At 43.7% G+C, this 21,890-nt stretch overlaps 1 protein-coding gene across 1 annotated transcript in view; it reads left to right on the top strand.

Moving 5' to 3' along the window:
* The first annotated feature begins 613 nt into the window (after positions 1–613).
* The window catches only part of LOC117001893 (cell migration-inducing and hyaluronan-binding protein-like), a 54,465-nt gene continuing 33,188 nt past the window's right edge, over positions 614–21,890 (top strand). Inside the window, exons 1-11 of the mRNA XM_033070582.1 lie at positions 614–1,884; positions 7,069–7,176; positions 10,042–10,194; positions 10,794–10,932; positions 11,673–11,909; positions 12,394–12,573; positions 16,584–16,654; positions 17,357–17,452; positions 18,072–18,193; positions 20,298–20,439; positions 21,262–21,453. Of these exons, the coding sequence (XP_032926473.1) occupies positions 7,101–7,176; positions 10,042–10,194; positions 10,794–10,932; positions 11,673–11,909; positions 12,394–12,573; positions 16,584–16,654; positions 17,357–17,452; positions 18,072–18,193; positions 20,298–20,439; positions 21,262–21,453 (1,408 nt within the window). The 5' untranslated portion in view covers positions 614–1,884; positions 7,069–7,100. The remainder of the gene's footprint in view (positions 1,885–7,068; positions 7,177–10,041; positions 10,195–10,793; positions 10,933–11,672; positions 11,910–12,393; positions 12,574–16,583; positions 16,655–17,356; positions 17,453–18,071; positions 18,194–20,297; positions 20,440–21,261; positions 21,454–21,890) is intronic.

Raw genomic sequence — 21,890 nt, 5'->3', positions numbered from 1 at the left:
GCTGCCCTTCCCTGGGGGAAGTGTTTCAGCATATCTGTGATTTGCTGTCAAAGGTAAGTTTTAAAGGCAAGAGCTGCTCTGTGGTAACTGTGGGACTACAAATGAAATTTGGCATGGAAATTTAGCAATTTCAGGGAAATGTGAACTCAAGCAAAGGTAGGGAATTCTCCCTTCATTCCTGCTTTTATCCATTAATGTCTTCTTTTTTAAAAAAAGTGTCCATCTGCTGTGGCATCTTAGGTGAAGTCAGCAACATCTGCTTGGTCAGTGTGCAGTGATCTTGTGACAGTGTCTTCTAATGGATCTGAGCACAGAACACAACAAGGAATTCTAAATGTGTTTCTGTCTGAAGCTAATGACTAGTCAAATGATGTTTGTCTAACTGATGTGAACATTTAATTAAAGAGTGACAGGAATAAAACCCAGGATAAAGTATGTGCTGCTTAGGGTAAAGTCTTGTGTTCCTTTCAGGCAATGCTTGTATCAACTTTCAGCTCCCACTGAGGACTAAAATATTGTCAGTATTAGTGGCTAATTATCTTTGCTTTGTGTTTATGCTGCAGCTGTTTGAAGTAAAGACAAAAATAGAGATTTATATGCAAAGTGAGAAAAAACTGAGTGATAAAAAACCCTTAACTGACTGCAATTAAGCACAAAGTGACCCTGAGATGATGAAAGAATCACTTGGGTTTGAAGGTGATGCTACTTGGTGACAACACTGAAGGGACAGGTGATTTCAGATCATTGAATAACATGGGCTGTTCAAACAAGTAGGTGAAGGTTTTGCAAATGATGTCCTGTTGTTTCTTTGGAATTCTCAGAAATGGCCAAACAAGTTGCTCCAGGGAAAGGTTAGTGTTCTGTTGGCCAGACTTTTGCTCCCTGCTGAGCGAGTTTCTCTGGCATCCAGGCTCTGGCCAGCTGACATTGGCTCTGCCTGGGGACTGGATGCCTTGGATGGGACACCTGCCTCCACCAGCCCCATCCTGCCCCTGGTCCTTGGATGGGGTGTCAGAGACACCCAGAAGGTTTGCAGGCAGAAAAGGAGGCTCCATCCCCACACCAGGCAGGAGAGGTGAGAGCTGGGTTTGGCTGGGGAAGAGGTCCTGGCTTGCCAGCAAGTGAAGAAATCAGTGATGCTGCTCAGTAAAGGTAAGATAAATCATGGTGCCCAGGACATCATGGGGATGAGAATTGGTACAATAGCCTGAGCAGCTGGAAAAGACCCTCTAGGGAGATCCCTGAACTCCTATTAATACCTAATTGTTATGATTTCTGATGCTGCACAGGGGGAAAAAAGCAAGATGTTTTTGGCTCGTAAGCATAAGCCCAGCACTGGAACAAGTACTTACAGAGCAAGCTTTTAGCTTCTTGGAGATTTATTTGATAATCTGTGACATGTCCAGACCCTGGATCCCAATAAAACTTTGCAGAGCTCTAACCCCAGGCTGAGACTAAACAATTGGCAAAGGAAGAGCCTGGTGAAGGAAGGAGAGGAATGTGCCTAAACCTCTGAAAAATCTCTATTCCTCCTCCCTCTCCAGAAGGAGAGCAAATGGCAAATGTCCTGGAGAGGAAGGCGTGGAGTCGTGGCGAGCCAGATGCAAACAGTGAAGTACCACAAAAGCAAAAAGAAAAATATTTACATCCTGATGCAGTTATTTGGGTAGTTAAAAGCAGCAGTTTGAAGAGGATTCAGGATGCTGTGATCCTCCTCAGCCACAGCTCTCACTTTCCTTACCTTGGGAGGGAAAAGAGCCCTCTGACCAGGGACACTGCAGAGGGAACAGTTCCTCCAGGGACTGCTGGGACATCCAAGGGATGTTTTCAAAGGCTGCTGCTAACCTGGCATGCACCAGGAGCCTGTGTGCATGAAGCTGTGGGGTAAGTGCTGCGTGGCTGTTGTGTTTGGAGGAAGCTGCCCTGCTCCTCCTGGGCATTTCCTGAGGATATCCACCCCATGCTGGAGTGCACAGGGACTGCACATGTCCTCGTGGACCTGCAGTTAATCCAGGTCTGTCCAGCACATCCCATGCATTCAGGGTGTGTTGCCATTCTGGTCATCTCCAGAGCATCTCTGGCATCCCCTGGAAGCACGAGCTTGGCTGGCAGCAGGCACAGCAGAGTCAGTGCACCCTGAGCCTCAGCACACAGGCTCAGCTTCCCACTGCTCTGGTGCTTTGAGAACTTTGTGTGGTGGAGGAGGGTTTAATTCAGTGAAATGCTGAGCACTCAGAAAGCATGTGAGATTATGTGAGATTGGGAATCAGTCAGCCTCGGATGGGTGGAGTGATGGGAACTGCATATGATTTTGCTCAAATAGAGCCAAAAATTGCTTCCTTTCCTCTTTAAAGTCTGTAAGCCTCTGGGGAAAAAAAAAAGGTGAAAAAAAGAAGAAAACTCTTCAAAAAAGTGCAGCTTTAAATCTCCAACTTACCCTCTTTTATTTCTGTCTCAAAATAGTTTGCCAATATTACAATGAATTAGCAAACACCTTAGTTTTCTTTAATTTATTCATTGCAAAAATTGCCTCTAACTCCTGCTCCTCGTTGAGAATCTATTTTTGTGGACATCAGGGACCAAGGAACTTGCAGTGATGTTTACACAGAATATGTGAGCAGAACCTTCTTGTTGGGAAAGTTATTAGATAAATTTATAAGAAACCAAGGTTCACTGGGAAAACAGTCAGAATGTTGCTTTTGACTCCAGTATTGATTCATTGAGAATTAAAGTCTGTTCCTGAGTTTAATCCTCCTCCTCTTGCTAGTAAAAACGAGCAGCTGATGTGTGGGTGGCAAGCACAAGAAAAAGATGTGGAGCAGAGGCAGCTACGCTGCTGCCATGCGCTGGGACTGAACAGCATTTCCATTAGCAATCCCCAGAAATTCGTCTGTTTATTTTCTGAAGGCTTTAGCTGTGCCTGCGGCTGGGTGTGTGAAAATCCTCTCTGTATGTCCCTGTAGCAAGGGCTGGCATGTTCTCAGGGCAGAAAAGCAAACGTGCACCTCAAATCCATCTTCCCAGCCGGGGCTAAAATGCAAAATTCCATGAGCAGGGCGAGGGGACCTGCTGCCCTGCAGTGTCAGCAAGAAGGGAGCAGAGGCGTTAATTAAACAGCTCCTCCCTTTCCCAGGGTCAGCTTCCAAATCGATGTTGGCCTCCCTGCATATGCAAAGTAAAGATGCAGCAAGGCTTCGAGCTGCTGCAGCCTCAGCATCAGCGCTGGCTGTGGGAGAGGCTGGGCTTGGTGCCCCACTGACCCATCAGGGTCTGAGAGCATCTCCCTTCCAGAGGGGCCCTGGGGAACAGAGGTTTTACTCACAGGTCATCCCCAGCACCTGGGCAATTCAGTGTCTGCTGAGAGTTCACTCCCCATCAGGCTAAAAGGGGCCTTTTCCCTGTGAGATTTCCCTGTTCTCTGGGGATGATGCTGGATCCATGCTTTGCCCACATGCAGGCTGGTGGTCTCTTTCACTGGGCAGTAGCAGCAGCAGAAGCCACATGGATTGCTGCCCCTGTTTGACATCTTTTTCAGGAGAGATCAGGTAGCTGCTGCTTTTTCCCTTGCCTAATTTTTAATGTGTTTTTTCCTTGCCTCATTTCTAATGGGTAGTGAATGATCCCATTATGCCCTGCCTGACACTGAAAGAAGCTGTCTCCAGCAGATGCTGAAGGTACTTCCTCCAAAGAGTGTCAAGCCTTTAAAAGCACTTCTAAACACCCAGTATTGGGAGTAACTTTTAAAAATTTTGTTGCCAGGTGTGTGTGGCTGGTCCTGAGTTGTGCAAGGGGGCGAGTCACAGCGTCATTTCTGAACGAAACATTCAGGTTCAGGTGGTGCCTCCTCCCTGACCCTTCAGATTCTGGGTGTCTGTGTGACCCCACCTTGACACCTGTGACAATTCAGCTCCCTCAGAGCATTTTTTTGTCGTTTTGTTCTCAGAATTGTCCTCAGTGTGTTGCCTCCAGCATTAGACCCGTGGCAAGGGTGGTGGGTAGGGATTCCTCTCTGCAGGGCTTTCTAGTACAGCACCACTGCTGACACCTGTGGGAGCAACCAGCTGAGCATAATGGTTTCCTGCCTCTACTTTTAGCATTGTCTGCTGCTATTGTTCACTTTTTGGAAAGGTTCAGCAGCTGGAAATAATTTCAGAGAGTCTGCCTTGCCAGATCCAAGGATATGAGTCGCACTTGCCATTGCCAGGCAGTTTTAATGGCTAGATATAAAAGCTTTTCTCACCCAAGAGAGAAGTCCCAGATGGTATTAGAGAAAGGCTGGAGATGATAGGCTTAGGCAGCCACTTGCATGGCCCTTGTGCTGGAATCTGCAGGGAGATTTGTTGACACTGGTGGTTACATCAGAGCTGGAGTCAGCCACGTGGCGCCCGTTCAAGGATGCGGCGTGCGCTGTATCCCCACGCGGCTCCCGGGCTGAGCCGAGGAAACGCTGCCTGGCAGGAGAGAACTGCTCCTGAGCCTGCTCCAGCACCACACAGCCATCAGGAGAGCCACTATCTCTTCCTCTTACACTGAACAATCAAACCAGACAGGCCGCTGCTTGCGCCCGCTATTTTGGAAAGATGCTTAATTGAGAGGTTTTGAAGGAAAATTCCTGAGATTATCCTCCGAGCAGCATTTTTCCAGCCCGGTGTTAGTCAGAGCTGAATCAGAGGAGTCGGATCCTCTTGGCTCTCTTGGCTCCCAGCCTTTCCAACCCAAGTGCCAGTTAACATAACACTGCCATGAACTCGGGCTCGGTGTGAGCCGAATCCAACACCCTACCTCAGCCACAAAATAAGCAGGATATTCTTTGGACTGTGGCAGATCAGACACTGTGAAAACACTGGAGCCCTGGCACACAGCTGATGCCTCTGGAAATGACATGTCTTCCCAGTGTCTGATTGCTTGTTTTGATCTCTGCTGATGAAGATGGATGCAATCAGGGAAGCAGTCCCTGGTGAGCAGCAGGGGATATAAAACCAGAAACCATTTTGCACAACCTGATGGTGAGTACTGTGCAGTTCTTGGCTCTAAAGAAAGCAAAGACTGAGAAATTTCTTGATGTAGTTTCCTACAGGGTTGTGTCAGAGGTAAGTCATGAGCTGGACAGAACAGAAATGCTCCTCTGAGCTTTTAATGGGCCAGAACAAAGACATTTCTTTGCTACCTACGCAGCAATAGGAGAGCAAATGCATGCCACTGTCAAAAACCAGTCCCTTCTTTTTATTGCTGTGAACTCTTATATCATCTAAATGTATTTTATGACCAAAGCCTCACTGTTTGGAATCTGGCTTTATGGAGCACTAACACCCAGTTGTGTCCACACTCTGAGAAATGCTGTTTATCTGCAATGACCATCCTGTGGTATTACCTCTTGTTTAGTTCTTCCTCAATCATTACAGCAGAGCCTAATGCCTGGCTCTGCAGATCAGACTGTGTAATAATCACTAATAAATCTTGGCATTTTAATGGTGACTGCTGTACTTTGGGCATACCTCTCATAATGTTTCTTTGAAAGAGCTCTGGCTTATCCAAAGTTGATGGTTAACGCTGTTAAAATGTCAGACACGTGCAGCCTGGCTCTGGCACAAATTCCATGGTGACAGCCCTGCTCTCTGATAATGTATATCATTCAAAGTTATAGCATTGCTAAGTGCATTCCTCTCTTCCACTGCTCTCTAACAGCATTTCAGCACCTGATAGACTCCACCAAGCCCTGAGTCTATGCTGTTTCCAGAGCTCAGGGCTGTCAAATGCACTATACCAAAGCAAACAAACATTTCCCTGGCAAAATATTTCCTGCAAAATGTGGGCCTAATGCTATTTTTAATGCAATCATTGGATTACATGTGTTTTGAACCTATCATTGTACTTTGAGCTGTGTCACCTTAACGAGCAGTACAAATGTGTTTCACATATACACTACAAAATTTGCTCCAGAATAAATCCTGGCTTCTTCTATTCTTTTTCTTGTGTTTTTGTTGTTGTTGTTGAGCTTATATTAACAAGGGACACAAAAAATAACGCGTGTTTTTGCCCTAAAAATTGGGAATTGTTTTTCAGTGCTTTTTTTTTTTCTTTGTGTTGAACTAAACTGTGTGATGCATACATTTATCTTGTTTCATCAGTGGGATGTGACATGACAGCTACAAATAAATGTCTTTGATATTCCCCAGACATTGGCTTATATGATAAAACCTAAAGACTCCAAGGACTACATATGAATTTCAAACAGTGCTTTATGAATACAGAAGTGGTGTCCTTGTCTCCCTGTGAATACACATGTCAATAAATTGTCATGAGCCCGGGGCAGAGCTGCAGAATCAATCACTGGAGACCAGAGAGAATCCCATTAATTCTAACTTTGACTTTCATGACACTGCTTGTTTGTTTTTGCTGGGGGTTGGCTATGGAAGAAATGAAAACAACATTAGGTGGACTGGTTTCAAAAGCAGCTTTTGGTTTTGCAAGAAAATTCTGAGCTGGCACACTAAATAGACAATATTTTCTTAGATCTGAAATCTAAGAAACTGTATGCTTCAGGTTGGAAGTGTGAGTACAGTTTATCTGGGGGCTACACAAAACACCATTGCTAAAAACGTGTGGGTATTTCGGGGGGAGAGAGGTGCCAGGCAAGGTTACTCTGTGAAAATCTGTCACTCTGCAAACGCCTCCTCTGTTGTGTTTCATTACTTTTTAGCACATGTGAATATGCAGCCCTAGAGAGTCCTGACACTGGATGTGTTTATGCCACATTCCTAAGGCGTTTTTGGTTGCAGCTGGTGGCTGCTTTCTGAGTGTCTATTTGGATTCCCGAGTGGGTTTATCCCAAACCAAACAAAGGGTGAGGAGCTGCCCATGGCTCCTTGCTCTGTGCAGGCTGGTCCTGAATCAGTGCAAAGGTGTTTTCAGCCCTTCAGCTGAACGGGAGTGGATGTGGTCTGGCATAAAGCTGGATTTAACCTCTTTTTTTGGGTTTTTTGGGGTTTTTTTTTGTGCAGCGAATGAGCTGGGATTTAAAAAAAAAAAAAAAAAAAGTTATATTTTCTTGATATTCTTTTTTCACAGCTATCCATACAGAGAATTGAAAATCCTGAAGAATGGCTCTTCCTACCTTCAAGTATCTGGCTGGAAGTTTGGGGTTTTTCCTGTTTGTAGTCTCTTCAGTAAGCACAGGTAAGTTTTCTTGCCATGGGGAAAAAGGGTATGGTTTGTCATGCTATTTTTAATATTACCAGCTGTTCACTCTTTGTATAAAAAGAGTCAAGGACAGAGTGAAAAAACTCAGGAGAATAGCAGTTTTCTGGTGTGCCAATATTCCCAGTCAAAGGCAGCTGGAGTGGCAAAGACTGAAATTTCTGAGCAGGTGAAAGCACCCTCAGCAATCCCTCAGACTCTGCCACACGTTCTTAAACCAAACACAAACCCAACAAACTGCCAGAAAGAAATAGCAAAAGAAACCTCAGGTCCCAGCAGCTGTGGCTGAGGGAGGTGAAGGTGAGCATTTTCCTGCATTTCTCAAGCCCAGATGTGGAGAGCAAAGAGCTCTGGCCTGGGACATCCCTGTCCCTTGGGTTTTGTCTCTTCCAAGCAGCTCTTTTACCAAGCAGTTTAGGGAAGGGGGAAAGGGGAGCTTGATTTACATGTTCTTTACCCAGCTAATTTGGAGGTTTGGATTTGTTTGAAACAAAGAGACCATATGTGCTGCCCCAAACACTGCAGCTGCATGAAGCAACCTCTCATTGTCATGCTCAGGCCCTTTTGGTCAAGAAGCAAACATTCAGTTAATTCCTTGTGCTGGGTAGAATTTGCACTTTTATTTAGAAAATGACAATGGAAGTAATAATCAAGCTGTCAAGGTAACTGGACCAGCTGGCAGAAGATGCTCAGCCTGATGGTGTCACTGGCACAGCAGATGCTGGTGGTGTGCAAAGTTCCTGGTACAAATTGTTTAATGAAAATGGGAATTTGGGTCCTCTGCTTCTGGTTTGTTGGCTTTTGCTGTTATTCATCCCAAACACCAGCCTAAATTCCTCTTGATTTCCCTTTAGGATTCCCTGTGTGCCTCTCTGTTTCAAAGTAATGAATTTGGGGGTACAAGTCATCTTTTGAGACTGCAGGAAGCTCCTTGTGTAGTAACATATTCAAGTAAATGGAAAAATGAACAAGATTTTCATCCTTTACATTTAAATTGATTAATTAAGCTGTAATTTAATTGATAAATTATGCCTTTACATTTGAATTGGCTCTTTTGGTTTTGTATCAGTTCTCATCATGAGTAAATTTTTCTATTATCCTTATTCTCAGGGAAATAACATCTCTTTAAAAAAATTGTTGTCAGTGTATATTGCAGTTATATTTGAACATCTATTTGGAATGCAAGCCCCATTCTCTGTTTGAAATATTTATCTTTTCTAACTTTTATTAATTCTGTCTGGCCTCTGGTAGGAACCCAGACACACCTCCTTATTTTTCTCAATTACTGTAAATTGGAGAGAGTGCCTCTGACAGTACTAATACAATTCCAGCTTCCAGCTGGCACAGTGGTACCAAAATCAGCTCCTGGATGTTTATCTGTATCTGACTTGCTGCCTGGTAGATTATTGGACCTCTCTGATTTACTTCACATGTATGAGAAAAGTTTGCAGAGAGACAAGGTCTATCCAGCCCATATGAAACTTCCCTTGCTCACCGTGGAAATTGGTATTTATTGTGGCTCTGGAGACTTTAAAGCCATGATTAGTCCAATTCTATTGTTTTCTTAAGATATGAAGCTGGTGAAGGAATGTGAGGGGAAACTGAATGCAGATGAACAGATTTTGTTTCTGCTCAGTGGAATTACAGATGTCCTTCAAGTTCCCCAGTGGCAGCACAAAACAACTGCCCATCAGCTGCACCAGTACCAGGAAATGTTTCCTTGCTTGGACTCACATCACTGTCCTTTCCATCACCTGGAGGCTTTAGTACTTGTGGGGCAAAACCCACCCAACTTTACTGTACCAATTCCACAGACCCTACTGAGATCAAGGCGTTTGTCCCATGCTCATCATCATTGATTTTTGATCCTGCAGTTTTCTCCATGGTATTTTTGTTTTAAGGGATAAAAATGGGAAAGCTGGTGAGAAGTCCCAGCCCTTTCTGAAGGCAAAGGGCTCATTGTTCAAACTTCCACTGACCTCAGCTTCCTAGGATTAGAAAGGACTCTAACCTCAGAAAATATGCATCACACGTGAGACTCTCACTCACAGTTTTGTTGATTAGAGTGAGACATGAGGTTCACATATCAGCTGAGGCTGTATCAGGGAAATATTTTATCTTAAATAAATGGTTGAAGCATGAGACTCTTGGATGTGGCATGAGAGCTGTTCAGACCAACACGTCATGGCAGCTGCTCATCAGATTTGTGTGTGGAGACTGGAGATGTGATCCCAAAGTGAGTGGATCCTTCTTGCTTCTGCCTGGAAAAGCTCACAGACCCAGCCACACTTGTGAGGTTCCTGCTGCTCTCTGTTACTGGATGTACTGGCAAACGTTTGGTGCTTGGTGTTTCCACGTTAGTTTGATCTTTTTTCTTTCTATTTCTAATGAAAATATATAATGCAAACATATTTTAACACCTTTATATTAAACAAAGCAGGTAATTTGGGGGCATTTTTAAAGGTAGTAGTTGTGTTATCCTTTTATCAATGCCTTCCCTGGGCTTTGTGTCTGACCATGGTGGTATGACCATGAAATGTCACTGCAGGAAGGGCTCAGTTAAAGTCCCTTTTCAGTAGTTTTCAAGAAACTGCATCCCTTGCAAGGCTCCTTTGCATTGGGTTTTTCCATTCTTCCAGCAAACAGAAAGCCATACAGCTGAAGTTGTTGTTTGTTTTCTTTTGGTGGTGACCCACGTGTGCCCTGCTGCACTGAGTATTGCTGTGCCCCTGGGAGCCAGCCAAGAGCGAGATGCTGAGTGATGCTGTGGAGATGCCCAGGGGCACAGCTTCCTGTCTCACACCAGACAAACACTGACTGTCCTCCCTCTCCATCTCTGCCCAGCAGCAGCAGCTGTCACCTGTCCTGACAGAGATCCCGAGTTAGAAATCTGGAACCCAGGTCACAATGAAGAAAACCGCGTGGAGATCCGCAGTGGCAGGAAGCTGCTCCTCTCTTCTTCTGCGACTGTCCACTCTATCCACATCACTGATGGAGGTAAAACGTGCTGCTGCAAGGCTGGCTGCAGTCTGCTCCCCACTGGGCTCTTTAAATCATGTTGGGAGAATTCTTGCTGAGGAGTGGGTGGCTGCTGGGCAAACACAGCTTCACTCAGTGCAAGGCTGGGGGGCAGCTGAGGTGCTGAGATTCTCCATCCATTGTAACCAGCCTGTTTTCTGTCCTGCCTGGAGAATTTGCACAAGTACCTCAGTGTAATGATCAGTTTTTTTAGCAAATCACTGGCCTGATAGCATCACACTGCAGTAGCTGTGTTATCAGGGCCTCAGGACAGGGCAATGCTTATGTCCCTCTGTCTCCAAGGACAGAGCCATAGTGTTGCTGGAATGAATAGCTTTTATTCATCTTAACTCAAAATTTCTGTCTCAGTTTTGAATGGGTCCTCTTCCATGTCAATCTTAATTGCACACTTCAAGAACTGGACTGAATAAAAACCAGTGGTTTCAGGATATATACTCAGGTGTATGAACAGAATTTTTGAAAGACTGACATGACAGCCCAGCACTGAGTTTAGCACAATGACACCACAACCTCACCTGCTGTGTGATAAAGCAAATGTCATAACCTTCTCCACTTAGGGAAACTGGTCATCAAAGATGATGTGCAGCCCATCATCCTGCGTACAAGGCACATACTCATTGAAAATGATGGAGAGTTACACATTGGCAGTGAGCTGTGCCCTTACCAAGGCAATGTGGTTATCATCCTATATGGGAGGTACGTATGCATGATAAAATGCCACCTTAGAACCTTCTGGCATCTCCCCTCCACATCAGGGAATTAAAATGTTCCTTAAAATTGCATGTTCTCTGTGCTCTGTGGAAAGTTCAGCAAGTTTTAAAATAATTTAAATAGCTCACAAAAATTGGCGCAGGTTTGGGTTTTTTTCTACTGGGATATGAACACTGGGCCAGAGAATCAGCATGCACCTTCCCCCAACTCAAACTGATTTTCCAGAATAGGCTTCAAATCTGAGGATTGTCTGAAAGTTCTCCTCTCTAATCATCCTTTCTTTCTGTATGGGAGTTGTGAGCTGAAGGATAGCACATTTATGTCTTGCAGATTGGTACAGGATCTTTTAAAATTTCAAGCATGCTAAATTCATATTTAACAACCATTGGACTTAACTCCTGGTTATGGTCTTGCCTGCCTCCAGAGCTCAAAAACACAGATGTGGCATTCAGTCTGGGCTCCAGGCCTCCTCTGGCCTGGATATAATGAATATAGCATACATAAGCTGTGTTCCAGATTGCTTTTGGTCTTTGGTAGCTGCTACTATTTTTTTTTAATAATTTATTTTCTGTACAATGTGGGCAGCTCCTTATTCTTGGAGTACCTGAAAGAAATGGACTGTAAATCATGGGAGTTCTCACCTTGGGTCCCAGCAGCACAAGGAGAGAGGCTCCTTGACTCAGACACAAACCCAAACCTGGTCCTTTCCTCCCTCCCTGCTTCAGAGCGGATGATGGCAGCCAGCCAAACCCTTACTTTGGACAGAAGTACCTTGGGGTCAGCAAAGGTGGCACTCTGGAGATCCACGGGAAGAAAAAGCTGTCCTGGACTTTCCTAAACAAGACTCTTCATCCTGGTGGCATGGAAGAAGGTGGATATTACTTTGAAAGGAGCTGGGGCCACCGGGGTGTCATTGTCCACGTCATTGACCCGAAGACGGGGGCAGTTGTCCACTCGGACCGGTGAGTGACCTTCTGCTGCCTTGGTGTGAGGATCCTGGGGAACAGGCTGGGGACAGCATCTCAGCAAGCTCAAACACACACTTTTTGAGTGACCTTCTGCTGCCTTGGTGTGAGGATCCTGGGGAACAGGCTGGGGACAGCATCTCAGCAAGCTCAAACACACACCTTTTAGCATCTTGTTCAAGTGGGTGTTATTGCATATGTGTATGATTTCTCCTAGACCAGTAAGCTCCAAAACCACAGAGTGAGCAGTGCTTTAAATAGAGTAAAATGTTTAAATGCAGTTTGTTAAATAGAATTGCATCCATTTGGCTTAACAGAACCCCCTGACACACCCTGCTAGACAAGTGTTTTTGCAGCAGGGTAATACACTGAAAAATACAAAAAAATGCAAATATACTTTCTTTACAGTACTTGCTTCTCACTACATAAAGATGTGGTGATCACTGCAGTAAATGTTTATGGGTGTTTTTCATCATTTCAGGTTTGATACCTACAGAGCAAAAGAGGAAAGTATCCGCCTGGCTCAGTATTTGGGTAGAGTTGCAAATGGCATGATCCTGTCGGTCGCAGTGAATGATGAAGGATCCAGAAACTTGGATGACTTGGCCAGGAAAGCAATGACCAAACTGGGCAGCAAGCATTTCCTCCACCTTGGGTTTAGGTATGTACCAGCCCTGCCAGTTCTCCCAGCACAGAGGCTTTATTATGTTCCTGAGATGTCCAAATAGTTCCACTCTTTCAAAGTCACAAAGTTCTTTCACATGGGAAAAAAAATTTAAAAAGAGGGAAGCTTCTCAATGTGGAGTTCTAGCAGTTAATTAGATAGTTTCAGATGCACTCTGAGTCTATATTGGGTATTTTTATTAGCAGATTGAGGAATAGCATATGATTCACATTTAAAAAGATGGTTTTCCAAGACATTGTTCCCACAGGTTGCTTATTCTAATTTATTTTCAAGCCATCCCAAAGATTGAAGAAGCATATTTATACACACACAGAGGATTAGATGGGCTGAGAATTAAGGAGGGTACAATAATTGCTGTGCAGCCCTGGCACACAGACACACTTAGAGCACATTCCTCAGCTAGTCCAGTACAGGTCTGGGGACTTGTGCAGCACAGAAATTTAGCAAACATGGATTTATGGTGTGGACTGTAAATACTTCTGTGGCCAAAACAGTGTCTGTGTTGGCATACACACTGTTGAGAATACTTGCTATTTACCCAACTGTAGCCATTATATTTTTTGTGTTTATCTGAATTTATGTAGGCTTTTTTTTATGAGGCACTAAGAGGCTGTCTGTGGAACACACACACACACACACACACACACACAAAATCTGCCTTGTAGGGAGAAGTTCTTCAGTACAGCAGTTTGTGGAAAGAGACATCTGTCAGCTGGGCACACACAGATGGAGCAAGATCTGGGGTGGCTGATGAAGAGGTTGTGTCAAATGTTACAGGGGCTCATGGGCACCAGACAACACATTTCAAAGAATCAACAAGGAGGGCAGAAATGGTCTCCAAAACCAGGCTATCTCCATCAGTGCAATTCTTACTCTCAAATCTAGACCCCATGTTAGAGCCCTGTAGCCTGCTGGGTTTGGTTTTTTGGTGGTTTTTGTTTTGGGATATTTTTTATTTTTTTTTAATGCTGAAATTAGGGGAACAGGACATGATTTTTGAACATTATACCTTTTTTCCCCAGTTGTGCTACAGGAAGGAATTGATCATTTTTGCATATGTTCGTAAAAGTAAATTGCACTTGATTTTTTTATCTGTGGCTGCTGTGGTGCTCTAATGCGAACTTCTCATCATTTTGCCATCAATGTTTATAAATGAAAACCACAGAAATTCATCCATGCAAGTGTGGCTTTCAGCATTGCTATTGTTTGCAGTCAAGAGGCTAATCCTTGCCATGCTGTTATCTGCAATACCACAAAATTGCATTCCATGAATGATAGAGACATGTGGATAAATAATGAGCTAGTAATTGGTCAACACTGTCTTCCACCAGCATACTGTTGTGTGGAAAAATATCTGGGGCATTATTTAAAATAACATATTTTTAGGAGTGTTCTCAGAGTTTAAGTTCATCAATTCTCAAAAGCTACAGTGTCTGGATGGCAGCTGGAGCCAGGCCTAGAAAGGCAATTTGATGGCACAGTGGAATGCAGGCAGCTTTAGGTATCCAAGCTTTTCCTCTGAAGCAAATTGAACTTCCACTTCAGTGTAACAAGATTTACACATAGTGGTTTATGTTTCAGACACATCTATAACTATGAATAAGGATGTATGCACTTGACAGGTGCTTTTTGAAATTTTTTTTGAGGATCTTAGAAAAAAATGTTTGGAATGAGAAAATTACACACACGTGTACACATTTTCCCCTCCTGGCCAAGGCAGGCTCTGGCTCAGGAGAGCAGATGGGTTTTTCTTTCTAACACTGCTGTCACCACTCACTGCCCAGCACTGGGGTTTGCTGGCTGCTCCTGCTGAATCCTGGCTGTCAAATCTCAGCTGATGATGGCTGGGCTGGCCAGGGGGCATCACTGAGAGAATAAGAGTGGAAACCCCAGGCTCAGGAAATTTCTTGCAATTTTGTGAGGTGCCACTGGACTCAAGCTATGCAGTCATAGATTGTGCTGGCTTCTGGCTGGGGTTAATGGGCAAATTCCTGTCCATCTCCAGTTGCTCCATATGCAAATTGTAAAGTTGTGCTACTCCCCCTTGCTGTAGCAGAGCCGATGCACAGTGCTGATTTATTCAGAAATGTTTCTGTGCTCCTGGAATCTCTTTTAATTGCCTGTTAGCTGAGTCCAGAACATCAGGAATGAAAGGAAAATCTTGCATTCCTCTCCCATTGTTTTCCTTCTGAAAAGTGTGTTTGCTCTTTCAGTGTGAGCTATTTTTTTTCCCTTTTACTAATAAATGAAGAGAAAGCCTTTCTGCACTTGGTGACATAGTTGTTCTCTTTGGAATTCCACACAAATATCTCCTGTTTGGCTCTGGGCTTCCTGGTCGCTTCATTTCATACAGCCCAAACAGATTGCATGTGTCCTTATGTGTCAGGGTTGAATGACTTTAAAACTATTTTTAGTGGTAAAATAACTGGGAGAAACAAGTATTTTAACACAGTATTTTAACAGGGCCAAACCTTGAGTTGCAGAAGTGAATAGCTCCTTATTGTTTAAATCATTTCTGAGATTATGTTTGAGGCATCATAATTTTTTGTCATTTGTTTCAAATTTGTTTTACCAAAATAATAATAATAACAAAAATGCCCCAAAAAAATGTTGACTGCTGAGTGATAAAGTGTCCTTCCTGCTCCCATCCCCCTTCTCTCCCTGGATGGAGATCACAGCCTGTCAGTGCCTTTGGCAATTGGCAGGCAGGCAGATTTTCCAGCAGGAGCATCTGGCTGGCTGGCAGGCTCCCGAGGCAGTGCTGTTGGCAGCTTCCACTGAGCCTGGCCAGTGCTGGGGCTGAGGACACGCTGCTGGGACAGTGTCCCTTGAGCAGCCCTGTCCCCTGGGCTCACAGCGCTCACCCTGAGCCTGCCCTGTGCCCCCAGAGCAGCAAACCCCAGCAAACCCCAGAGCAGCAAACCCCAGCAAAGCCCAGCTCGTGGTTTGGGCGTGTTTTAGTGGCTCTCTGTCAATGTCTGTGTGTTTTATTCTGGAGCTCCAAACCAGAGTGGTTTGGAATGTCACTTGAAGCAATGTAAGGTGACCTGCAAGACTCCTGATGCAATTGAAATGATCAGATATTTACAACTATAGAGACATGACCTCATCCATGGGAGTTTTTGCTGAAATCAGGATAGTCTCCATCCCACCCTAAAAGCATGTTTTTTATTCTCTTAGTCATTAAGAGCAGATATGCCTGAACTACTTCTACTTTGAAGATAAAAATCCCCCCAGATCCCTACTAATTGTGTCACCCCCAAGGTTGGGAGGCCCTTCAGTCCCTGTGTCCATTGCTTTCTCATCCATGTGGTCACTCTGGTCACTCTCCAGGGTGGCTGACAGCTATTGCACCTGAATCAATGACCATCAGATGGTAATTAACTGAATTCTGACATGGGATCAGATTTGAACAGGCAATTCAGAGCCATAAACCTTTATCCTTGTTCAATGTTCAATGTTCAAAGAAGGAAACTAGACATGCAGAGACTATCTAAGCATTTTTATTGTCCAGTGCCAGCTACTTTGTCTATTAGAAATTCTCATGGGTCATTCCAGAGACAATTGTCATACAGAAGGTTTCAGCATGAGCTAAATTTATTTAAGCAGAAGTGGTTTCTTTTCATATTCTTCAGTGTATACACATGTACACACACACATATACAAGATTTATTTGCAGGCTCCCCAAGAAGTTGCCAGTGTCTTTTGGGTCTGTAATACACAAGTTTCTTTAAACATTCATTTAAAAAGCAAACATACTTGTTACAGGCATGTTTTAAGTGGATATTTGTCTTCAAATTTGCTTCTCTTCTGATATATTTACTGAAGAAATATAGAGTGTTAAGATAATGTTAATTATGCTGCCTGTGACACTAATCAGACTGTTTTGAATGTGGTGCCTCTGAGAAATTTAGGAACATTGAGCTATAAGAAATATGCATCTCATACTTGGCATAACTTGATAATTTCTCATTTTCATTTTTCAGGCACCCATGGAGTTTCATTACCATTAAAGGAAATCCCTCCTCTTCTGTTGAAGACCACATTGAATATCAAGGTATTTAATGCACAAAATGCTGTCTTGACAGGATCTGTGGAAGTAACTGGAGTTATAGCTGAGATTAATTTGGTCAATAGTGTTTTTACTTCCCACTGCATTACACTGAAGCTGTGAGCAATTGATGGTTTGACATATTTAATTGAATGCTCTCTTTATATATTGCTTCTTCCCACTAATGCACCTGAAGCAGCTGAGTGAGGGACAGCTTAGGTTTTCCAAACCTTTAGATAAAAGGTGAGGTCCTGCACCAAGGTAAATCTGTAACTTCACTGAGCTCAGACTTTGCCTCTCTAAAGACACAAATCTCTGGAGCAGACCCAGTTCACAGCAGCTGAAAATTTCATCAGTGTCTCCTGAATTAGTATCCTCAAATCCTCCTGTGAAACATTTTCTTGCAAGCTGAACACTGTAGAGTCTCTGTCTTCTCATTAATTGTGGGCTTTATCCTCTCTTGATTTTTGAAGACTTTTTCTTCCTCATTATCCATGCAGTTACAAAAGTGTCTGAAGCCTCATTGCAAGATTAGTAAATTTTTCTGGAAGTTGTGCAAGGTTGATTTTGAATAATGTAGTCAAAATATGCAAATATGCACAGAGACAATTGCATTTTCTTACTTTCAGTTCTTACTCTTATCAATTGCATTCAATAACTCTGCCAATTGGTTTCAATGATTTTACCAATATTTTGGTTTTTAAACAGGTCACAAAGGGTCAGCTGTGGCCAAAGTATTCAAACTATTCAAAGCTGAGAATGGAGAATATTTTAATGTCTCTTCAACGAGCGAGTGGGTTCAAGGTAAGGGGTCTGTGGGCTATTTCACCTGGTGGTAGACAGCTGACAAATAGGGTGAATCATCCTTTTTCCTGCAATCACTTTCCATTTGGGAAGAGTGGACGTGCTAGCTGCTATTTATGTCATCATTAACCCAATTAATGAACACTCACAGATTACTTCCCCAGTTCGCTAGGACGCTCTGAATAACTGGGATCCTTTTTCTTTTTCTGCACTGGGTATGAAATTCCATCTCCTATGGGCTCAGAGTCACACACAACCTCTTCTTTTCACTGCACAGTCATCATGTCCACGTTTCAGACAACACACATCGCTGCTGCAACTTGATCTGGAGATCAGAAGGCAGCTAAGGTGGACACAGATCCAAAATCTGTATCTATTAATAATGCTTACAGTGCACATGCCAGTTATGAAGCTTTTAATAACTCTGCTCTCCCTTGGCTGGTTGCACTTCACAGCATCATTAGAAGTGGCTGACAGACTGGCAGGAGGAGGCACAAATCAGATCATCAGTGAAGAAACTTGTGAATGATATCTGAGATCACATTATGCTTCCTGCATTTTTGCTGCACTCATTAAGCTTGACTTTCAAATGACTAGACTTGTTTGCACTTGTCTCCAGATGTAGAATGGACAGAATGGTTTGAGAAGCCTGACAAAGCCAGATCTAAGGACATGGAGAAGCTGTCTGACTTCAAAGCTGCTCATCCTGACAAAATCTGCAGGCAGCCCATTGACATCCAGGTAGGCAGGCTAACCACTCACTTCAGAGGGGGTAAGTCCCCTTGGGACTGACACTGAACCCCCAAAATAATTGTTATTTTCAGAAATTTTTGTTTCTAAATAAAATACACCAATTATTTTACCACTCTGATACATAACCAGCAACATCCTGCCTACAGTCTCGTGTTGTTCTGAGACAAATGTGATAGAATTGAACTCCTTTCAGTAAATTCTGGCTCCTGGCATGAAAAGGTGTACAGATGGGGTCATGGACAGCACAGATGCTATCATGAAATATGTGGTTCCCTGCTGGAAGATTAAAAGGAGCAAACACATGAAAATTTCAAAGGTTTTAATGGTCCTGGAATGGGTCCTACCTAAAAAAATAATCACAAAATGTAGCAAGATAGTGCAACTACCAGCTGTAGCAGGTTGTCAAAAATATTGGTGAGCTTTCAGCCATTTCTTGGAATCAATTTTTTTATCTCTGTGGAAAGAAAATTGAATTCTGTTTGAAGCTAAGCATTATAATTATATCAGCAGGCCAGCATGCTGAGGAGCACTCAGATGCCTTTTCTGACACTGCAAAAAACCTCTTTAAGGACAAAAAAAAAAAAAAAACAACAAGAAATGAGGGTATTTTCTTTATATGTTCACCATATCCTTTTTATGTCTACCTGGTGAAAATACTATAGCAGAAGCATTGCCTAGGAAAAAACAATAAAATCCTTCACATCTGTATGAGGCTGAGCCAGTGGAGTTGTTCTTATTCACAAGAATGTGGCTATTGAAGTAAATGGGAATGCTGACTCCATGAGTGAAAGTTTCCAGGGCTAGATGTTATAAAGAATCTCTCTTGAACAGAAAGGAAAAAACCGCCCTATAATTTTCTGCCAGGTCTTACCAAACCCACATTCATTTCTGCTTCCATATATGTGTTCTAGAAGTGACAACTTAGTTCAAAACAGGGGTCAGATGTTTCTTATGATACATCCCCTTCTAGAATGTGTTAAAACAGAAAGAAGCTCTAGATATTATTCTGCTCTTTTTTTCCTTTTCTGTGAAATAAGTTACTTTTTTTTTTCCCCATGTGAGAAATTTTTTAGTTTATCCTGCAGATCTTAGGGCAAATCCTCAGGTAGTGTAATCTGGTGCTGCTCATTGCTTTTATAAAGCTACACTGATTTACAGCAGCTGGCCTGCCCCAGCTCTGGAACATGGGAGAAAATTGAAGATATGATGGTAATAACAGAAGCACAGCACAGCCAGAGGCACATTCCTCCAGCTGACAGTGCTAATCCCACACACAGCAGCAGGGTGGATGCATTAATGAGGAAAGCCTGCATGAGTGAGAGAATCAGGATCAGACCCTTCATTGAAAGATGCCTTTTCTCCTGGTGCCTTGCCAAAATGCAGGTGGTATTTGGATTCCTCGATGCAATGCACCACATTTTTGTGAAAGGGTCAAGAGAAATACAAGCTCTAGAGACAGAATGTGAAATCTGACATGACCCTGAGACGCCGCCCCAGCAGGAACAGCAGAGAGGTTACATATCTCACTGCCTCCTGGCATGATACAGCCTTTTTTCTCAAGGCAGCTCTACAGGCTGGTACTTGCCTGTGAGGAAAGGCAAGTACCTTCTCCTTGTTTCTTTTGGAACAGGCAGCAGTATTGCAGCACCCTCGGGATTTTTTTGAGAGACTGATCCATGCAATGGTGAAATAAAACCCCTACCCCTTTCCTCTGCATGGTTCAGACAGAGCCTGGCCACAAGCACTGGAATGAGAGCAGTGCAGAGGCTTGAAACAGTGAGTTCATCTGGGCGCGAGCATCCGTGTGCAAAATTTCCATCTGCCCTCAAACCAATGTCAAGAGAAAATCTAGGGCACCGAGGCAGCTGCTTGTGAAGCTCACAAACTCCTCCCCAAACAGCCTGTGGTGTCAGTCAGGCACAGGAGAAAGGCACCCAGGCAGCTGGAAATGCTGGCTGGAGAGCACAGTCGCGGGTTTGTCAGGCCATGGCTGTGCCACCACCAAAACAAAGCAAAGCCTCTTCTGGTGGTGTTTTGGTGAAACCCCTTCACCTCACAGCAACACCTGAGCTGTATTTCCATCCTGTTCCAGGCAGTGACACTTGATGGAGCAGATTTAACCACCGAGGTTTTCTACAAGGGCGGCCACGATTACCAATTCCTGTGCCACGGCAAGGGGCAGACAGGAGAGGGCTGCCACAACTACAGAGTGAGGTTCCTGTGTGGCAAATCTGGTACGTGCCCCATCTCTGAAAGCCAGGACAGAGAACAGCAGAAATCCTGTCCTCCCATGACTGGCTCCTTCTTGGTGTCAGAACAACTTCTGTAATTTTTCCAAGCTAAAGCTTTGGCTGGGCTATGGACACGAACTCAGATAAAATGGGCAAAGATTTATCTCAGGAAAAATTCCTGAGCACTAACAGAAGCAGCAGGGTGGCTTTTCAAATACCCAGCAAGGCTGTGGGAAATATTTGGCATGTTCTTTCCTGTAAATTCCTTGTCTTTTGCAAAAACATTTTGGGATGACGTAGGATTAGTCAATCAGAACGTGTGAAGACAACAGGGTTTGAAACTTAAACTTCATTTTGTAGTTAATCAATCCAACACCGTTGTCCTTAACCTGGTCATTAGACAGGTCATTAGGATTTTTGGTGCTGGCAGGAAAAGAAAGGTGGCAGACTGTTGTTTTGCTGGAAAAAACCATCATTAGGTTAAAGACCAATAACAGCAGCACCCAGCGCCCACAAGAGCTGCTGCTAAGTGGGTGTGGTGAGAATGAGCCACTAAGAGCTACATTTAAATTTATCCTGGGGTTAGTGGAAAATCCACCTGCCTGCAACTAAAGAAAAATGATTTCCTGTTTTCTTGCTTGCCAAGCCAAAGCCAGTGAAAAAACATATTTGGAGGAGTTAAATTTTTTTTTCCTTTTTAGCATGAGAAAATCATAATTTTTGGTGGCACTCCAAGAAGGGGGGATGGGGAGACGAGAAAAGATGGAGCAGGCTTTTTCTGATAAGATTGACTGAATTCTCCACCCTTGCATTTTGGGTTTTCAGTGAAGCCCAAGCTCACGGTAACTGTTGACACCAACGTGAACAGCACGATCCTGAATCTGGTGGATGATGTGAGCTCCTGGGAGCCTGGAGACAGGCTGGTGGTGGCCAGCACTGACTACTCCATGTACCAGGCAGAAGAGTTCCAGGTGCTGCCCTGCAGAACCTGCAGGCCCACCCAGGTCAAGGTAGCAGGTGAGGAACTTCATCTTATTACTGGCATTGCAGTTCACAAATCCTGTCGCTTGCACTGAAGTTGAAAATGTTGACAGACACCTGAATTTGATGACTGGTTGTTAGATGCTTTTGGCATATTTAACTTTCATGCTTGAAAACCATCTGACTTGATTTTGGTTCCTTTCTGCCTTCTCTTTTCATAGCTGGCTCCATTTTTGTCCCCAAGCACACTATTGAGTGGTGAATTTACTTAAGAGGAACAGATAAGGTTATGTATTTGAGATTTTCAATACCTGCATTTGAAATACCTCTTGCTAGAAAGCAGATGAGCACAGCTGATGTGAAGAGTGAGCTAGGGCAGGAACACACTGGGGGAGACTCTAGGGCTATGAAGTAATTTCCAGCTGGCTGCTTTCCTAAGTTTTATTTAACGAGAACTGTAATCTTACATTTTA

Source organism: Catharus ustulatus, chromosome 12 (genome assembly GCF_009819885.2).
Source record: "Catharus ustulatus isolate bCatUst1 chromosome 12, bCatUst1.pri.v2, whole genome shotgun sequence".
In the NCBI taxonomy this organism is placed as follows: domain Eukaryota; kingdom Metazoa; phylum Chordata; class Aves; order Passeriformes; family Turdidae; genus Catharus; species Catharus ustulatus.
Note: the sequence above shows the minus strand (reverse complement) of the source record. Positions and strands in the feature narration are given on the sequence as shown.